This window comes from Alligator mississippiensis, chromosome 1, assembly GCF_030867095.1.
Source record: "Alligator mississippiensis isolate rAllMis1 chromosome 1, rAllMis1, whole genome shotgun sequence".
Taxonomy (NCBI): domain Eukaryota; kingdom Metazoa; phylum Chordata; order Crocodylia; family Alligatoridae; genus Alligator; species Alligator mississippiensis.
In genome coordinates, this window is record NC_081824.1 from 1,769,828 (window position 1) to 1,776,190 (window position 6,363).

General features: G+C 66.8%; 1 protein-coding gene across 1 annotated transcript; it reads left to right on the forward strand.

Moving 5' to 3' along the window:
* The first annotated feature begins 840 nt into the window (after positions 1–840).
* Positions 841–2,666, forward strand: LOC132250731 (BPTI/Kunitz domain-containing protein-like). The gene is made up of 3 exons (XM_059727851.1): positions 841–947; positions 1,273–1,749; positions 2,473–2,666. Exons 1-3 carry the CDS (start codon positions 863–865, stop codon positions 2,487–2,489), a joined length of 579 nt encoding a protein of 192 aa, XP_059583834.1. The 5' UTR covers positions 841–862; the 3' UTR covers positions 2,490–2,666.
* The last annotated feature ends 3,697 nt before the right edge of the window (positions 2,667–6,363 follow it).

Below are 6,363 nucleotides of genomic sequence, written 5' to 3' on the forward strand. Positions count from 1 at the left end.
GAGCAAGGGCTCTCCGCAGCAGCAGGGATCGGGGAGTCTTCCTGCCGCAGACTCGAGCCTGGACGCAGGTCTGAGCAGACCGAGAAGCAGGGGATGCTGCTGCGTCCTCCCTGCCCGGGACGGGCTGTGCTGTTTGCAGCCCACCTGCCCCGTGCCACGGGTCATGCCTTCGCCCCCACTCCCTCCGGCTCCGCTGTTTCCTTTGCACTGTCGCTCTTCTGCAGCGGTGGCTGCTCCACCTCCCATATAACACTCTGGGCACGTCTACACATGCATTTAATGCTCCTGAATGAACTCCTGGGATTATTGCTCCAGTGTTTTTTGCTGCTGGGTGTGCCATTTAAACACGTACCCAGGAGCTAAAAACTCCAGGGGAGAAAGCTCTGGGGTTTATTCATGTGCAGCACATGGAGCCTGAATGCAGCAACCCCAGGTAGTAATAGCCCGCAGCCCCTGGGCAGCTGGTCAGGCCCTGGCGGGGTGCTGAGCCCACGGTCTCCAGCAGCCAGGCTGCGTGCAGGGGGGGGGAGCAGAGAGCTGGTGTTTTCCCTGCCCCGGGCTCCTTTAGTCCTTCAGCACGAACCCAAGAGCCCCCGGGGTGGGCGCAGCCTGGGGGAAGTGATCTAGGTGCTGCCTGGGACCGGCCCTGCTGGAAGGGGCAGAGCAGGGAGCCTGCGAGCCCCACGTGCCGGCCGTTAGTGGGGCCCAGCCCCATTGCACAGAGGCCCATGGCTGTTTCCCAACCTTTGCGGTGCCCCTGGGAGGGGCAGGGGCCGAGCTGGGGCATTGTGCAAGGCCCCCTACTCCCGGGCAGGGTGACAGTATATAGCCTGGCTGACCTGATGCTGGGCACAGCGGCACGATGAAGTGGGGCAGCCTCTTGGTGCTGGCGGGGCTCCTCGCCCTCTGGGCTGGTCTGCAGCCGGCGTCTGGGCAGGTCTCTCCAGGTGAGTGCTCCCTGCCCGGCCCCAGCCCCTCTCTCCTGCCTCCCCAGCCCTGCCCTGGGGACTCTGTGCCCCCTGAGTGGGGCTGTGTCCTGGTCACTCCCAGTAGGCAGCATGGGCACTGGGCAGGAGGGTGGGAGCTGCCACGCTGCAAGGGCATTGCCCGGTGACACTGCATCCCTCTGGACCAGTGGATGTCTGCCCGCTCCCTAGAGACCCCAGATCTGCAACACGCACATCCTATGCTAGTGCCACGAAGCGGGGAGAGCCAGCCAGGGCAGGGCGAGGGGTGCTGCTTCTCACCTCCCGTCTCTGCTCTGGGCTGCAGGTGTCTGCAGGCTTCCCCCGGAGAGCGGCAAGTGTGAGGCCTACATGCCCATGTACTACTACGACACCGCCACACGCAGATGCAAGGAGTTCATCTATGGGGGCTGTGGGGGCAATGGGAACCGGTTCCTCACCGAAGCAGCCTGTCTCCAGGCCTGTGGGCGCAAGCCGGGAGGCGACTTGAGTTGGCTGGGCGGGGACGTCCTCCTCTACCCAGTGGACCTCTGCCGGCTGCCCCCAGAAACCGGCCCCTGCAAGATGAACATCCTGCGCTATTACTACAACTGGGTCACCAGGACCTGCCAACAGTTCACTTACGGCGGCTGCCAGGGCAATGCTAACAACTTTAAGACCCGCCTGGAGTGCGAGAACAGGTGCAAGGTGGGCGGGAAGGGGCTGAGCCTGGCAGGGCCGGACGCTGCGAGAGGCATGGCGGCACCGGGGCGATGGCCGGACGTGCAGGGAAGGGTGAAGCTGGGTGAGTCGTGCGGCTGCTGGAAAGGGGCAGGTGGATCCACGTGCCAAGTTGGAGGCCCAGACAGAGGAGGGAGGAGGGGATAGGGATTTGTGACCCCTTCCCTGACCTGTTGGTGCCTGTGTGCTGCATTGCTGCAGTGACGGCTACTTCCACGTGCTGCGGCCACGTCTGCACGGAGCCCGTTGCGGGTGCAAGGCAGCTCTGTGGCGGGGAGCGGGGGCACGGGCGTGCGGTGCAGCTTGTCTGCCGCGTGGTCGCTGCGCCCGGGGCAGGGCCGAGGTGGGGGTGGCTGAGGCTGGGGCAGAAGTGCTGGTCTGACACGGGGTGCTCTCTCTGCAGTGAGACCCGGCAGGTGCCCCCGGCCCACGGGCCCTGGGATTTGCGTGGATCTGTGCAGGAACGATGATCAGTGTGCTCGGGGGCAGAAATGCTGCAGCAATGGCTGTGGCCATGTCTGCATGGGGGCCGTATGAAGAGGTGCAGATCCCCCCCATGTCTTCAGCTCTCGGGGTTGCGAGCCCTGTCCTGTCTCAGGGCTGCGGAGGGGCCTGGACCCAGCTGTGCTGGAGGGGCCGGGTGGGAGATGGGGCGTGCTGTGGTGGTCTCTGTGCCACCCCTGGGCTGGGGCCCTCTGGGGCGGGTGCCGTGGGGTGCTGGGCTGGGCTGAGCCCCCGACCCCCGATTCTTCCCTCTCCGCTCTGACTGCCTTTCCCTCCCCATCAGGGCAGCCCCCAGAGTGACCCCACGGACAGCGGGGCCTGCGGGTCCTGGACCTCCCACGGACCGTCCTGGCTCCAGACACCGATGGGGCACGTGACCCCAGCACCAGCAATCTGCTTCCCGCACCGCCCTCCCCACACGATCGCAGCTCCTTCCTGCAGCAATAAAGACCCCGCTTTGCGGCTTCCTGCAACCTCCCCTGGCTCTCGTGTCCCTGCATCTCCAGCCCTGGGCACAGACAAGGGGCATGGCTGGCCCTGCCCGGGGCACGGGGTCCCAGGGCTGATGGGTGGCAGAGGCCTCCAGGCCCCAGCGCTGGGCACGTGCCGGGACCCACAGCTTCCCGAGGCTACATGGGGCTGGGCAATGTCCCCGCTCCCAAAGCCTTAGGCCCGAGCGAGGCCGTTGGTGGTTCCCTGATGGGGCAACCGTTCCCCTTTGCTGTGGGGCACCGCAGTGCGGTTCCTGCACGAGAGGTGCCGGGGGAGCCGGCTGCCCCCAGGGCCCGGGGAGACGCAGCCCGCGCCCGTGAGCTCCTGCGCTCTCCAGCTGTGCTGTTCCCTCCGCGCCGTCGGGATCCTGCAGCGGGGGCTGCTCCACTCCCTGCCCCGCGTCCAGCCCTCGCGCCCTCCTCCACGATGGTGCCGTCCACACCCCTGATGGCACCTGCCTCGCTGCTGGATTCACCCCTGTGTGTGGATGCAGGGTCAGGCCTCCCCTTGCCTGTGTGGTCCCTGCCCGGGGCCTCTCCCCGACTGCCCCTTTCTCCTGCCCCCCGTACGATGCTGTGGGAACGGGAGCTCCAGCCCAGCGCGCCTGCCCTCGTCACACCTGTGCCCAGGAAACCGCCTGCAGCAGCCCCCGTGCAGCCGGCCAGGAGCAGGAAAGGGAAGCCAAGGGCTCATCTTCTCCCCAGCCCGGGCTCCTTTAGTCCTTCAGCATGAACGCAAGAGCCCCTGGGGTGGACGCAGCCTGGGGGAAGTGAGCTAGGTGCTGCCTGGGACCGGCCCTGCGGGAAGGGGCAGAGCAGGGAGCCCGCGAGCCCCATGTGCCGGCTGTTAGCTGGGCCCAGCCCCATTGCACAGAGGCCCAGGCCATTTCCCAACCTTTGCAGTGCCCTGGGAGGGGCAGGGGCCGAGCTGGGGCATTGTGCAAGGTCCCCCCGCTCCCAGGCTGGGTGATGGTATATAGCCCGGCTGGCCTGGCGCTGGGCACGGCAGGACGGCGGCACCATGAATTAGGGTAGCTTCTTGGTGCTGGCGGGGCTCCTCGCCCTCCTGGCCAGGCTGCAGCCTGCGTCTGGGCAGCTCGTTCCAGGTGAGTGCTCCCCTCCAGCCCCCACCTCTGAGCCCCCAAACCTGCCCCAGCGCCTCTCTCCTGCCCCCTATTCCGGGGGTGGTGTGAGCACCGGGCAGGTGGGTGGGAGCTGCCACGCTGCGAGGGCATTGCCCCCTGGCATCTGATCCTGCTGGATGAGGAGCAGGCGCAGCTCCATGTGAGCCGCATCCCTCTGCCCGGGGGACCTCTGCCAGCTCCCCAGGGGCCCCAGCTCTGCTACATGCACATCCCACACTACTGCCACGGCCCTGGGGGGACCCAGTTGGGCTGGAGGAGAGGGCAAGGGACTGCGACCCTGGGCAGGGCTATATCCCTTTTCACTGCTGGTGTTTGCTCTGGGTCAGACATCTGCAGGCTCCCCCCGGACCATGGCCCCTGCAAGCTTCACCTCAAACGCTACTACTATGACTGGGTCTCCGGGAGCTGCCAAACGTTCACTTATGGCGGCTACCGTGGAAATGGAAACAGATTTTGGAGACTTTGGTCCTGCAGGAAGAGGTGCCAGGTGGGCGGCAAGGGGCTGGAGGCTGCGAGAGGCATCACGGCACCAGGGCAATGGCTGGAGACAAGGGGAAGCGTGACGCTGGATGACTAGTGTGGGCCATGGCCAAGGTGAAGCCAGGTGAAGGAGGGTGGAGGGGACAAGGATTTGAGACCCCTTCCCTGACCCATCTGCTCCCCCAGCCCCACCACAGAGACCCAGGCCCGGCTGGGGGAGTGGGCAAGGGGCTGCATTCCCAGGCAGGGCTTCTGCCCTCTCCTCTGTGCCCGTCTCTGCCCTGGTCAGAGGTCCGCAGGCTCCCCCAGGACCTCAGCCCCTGCTTCCCCTGCAGCCGGCAGGACCACTATGATGCTCGCCCCTTGGGTTGTGGGGTGCCCAGGAATGGGGACTGTCTCCCCCAGGAGCAGGCGTGTGCGTGGGCCCTTGGGCAGCAAGCTGAAGGTGGGACGAGGAGCGATGGCCGAGCTGCTCGGGCAGGGACAGGGATGTGCAAGGCCCTTGGGCCCGCCCTGCTGTAGCTGCAGGGGACCCTGGTGCTGCTCCCGGAGGGGGTCCCTGGGTGGGCAGGGAGCGGGAAACAGGGCAAGGGGCCCCGTCATCCTAGAGCCGTCGTCCCTCAGACCCGCGCTGCCGGCCGCGTTCCCTGGGCAGCCCCGCACCACCGAGCTCAACGTGTGACGCACTGTTTCAGTGAAGCCCGGACGCTGCCCCCAGGCAGGGGGGACGAGGGCATGTGCTGGAGCCTGTCCGCCGGGTGGTCTCTGCGCCTGGGCAGGGGCTGGGCTGGGGGGCTGAGGTGGGGCAACGCTGCTGGCCTGACACGGAGCCCTCTTCCTGCAGGGAGACCCAGCGGGTGCCCCCCGCCCAGGGGCATTGGGGCCTGCGTACAGATGTGTGACTGTCAGAGGCCCTGTGGCCACGGCTACTTATGCTGCGGCACCGGCTGTGGCACCGTCTGCAGGAGTGTCAAGTAGAGAGGGAGGGGTTTCTGCCCCCCACCCCTTGCTGCAGCTCTCCGGGCTGCGAGCCCTGTGCATCTCATGGCTGGGTAGGGGCTGGGCTGGTGGGGCTGGTGGATGGAGTTGGGGCCGTGCCATGGGGGTCTGTGTGCTGCTGTCATGGGTGCTGTGGGGCACTGGGCTGAGCTCCCCGGGCCCTGACTCTTCCTTCCTCGCTCAGGGCAGCCCTGAGAGTGACCCTGGGTGGGAGCCGGGCCACAGGGTCCTGGACCCTCCCATGGACTCTTCCTGTGGCTCCAGACATGGATGGGACACGTGACCCCCAGGAGTGGGGGTCTGCTTCCAGCACCCCCACCCACCATAGCAGATCCTTGCTCCATGCAATGAGGACCCCACTCTGCGGCTTCCTGCAATCTCTCTCCTGAGTCTCTTGTCCCTGCGTCTCCAGCACCAGCCCCAGCCCTGGGCAGAGAGAAAGGGACATTGCTTGTCCTGCCAGGGGCACGGGGTCCCAGGACTGGCGGGTGGCAGAGACCTCCCGGCCCCGGTGGTGGGTGCGTGCTGTGACCCACAGCTTCCCGGTGCTATGGGGGGGCCAGGGGCAATGTCCCCGCTCCCAAAGCAGGAACCACCAGGGCCTGAGCGAGGCCGTTGGTGGTTCCCTGATGGGGCAACTGTTCCCCTTCGGTGTGGGGCAATGCATCGGTTCCCTGCACAAGAGGTGCTGGGGGAGCCGGCTGCACCCGGGGCCCGGGGAGACGTGGCCTGTGCCTGTGAGAGCTGCCGGGTGCCAACACAGGGTGGGAAGAGGAGGGCTGGTGTCCTGGCCTGGGCTAAGGCCCCTCTGGGAGGTGCAGAGGGCTGGGGAGCTGGGCTGGGATGTCTCGGGGGTCGCTGCGCCCATTGCTCGTGGATGCAGGTGTCTGTCCTGAGCTGGCACGCGGGGCTCAGGGCTGTGGCCCTCGGGCTTCCTCCCAGCTCCCGTCTCAGGTCTGCAACAGGGGAAACATCATGACCACTAAGGCGGTTTTCCTAGTTGCAGGGCAAGACCACTTTCTTGGCAGGGGGCAGTGCCCCGGTAATGCAGTTAGCCTC

Bases quoted from the DNA above. Each gene is read 5' to 3' on its own strand.
- LOC132250731 (XM_059727851.1), top strand. From the start codon at position 863: ATGAAGTGGGGCAGCCTCTTGGTGCTGGCGGGGCTCCTCGCCCTCTGG. The intron at 948-1,272 runs GTGAGTGCTCCC...TCTGGGCTGCAG, and splicing joins GTCTGGGCAGGTCTCTCCAG to GTGTCTGCAGGCTTCCCCCG.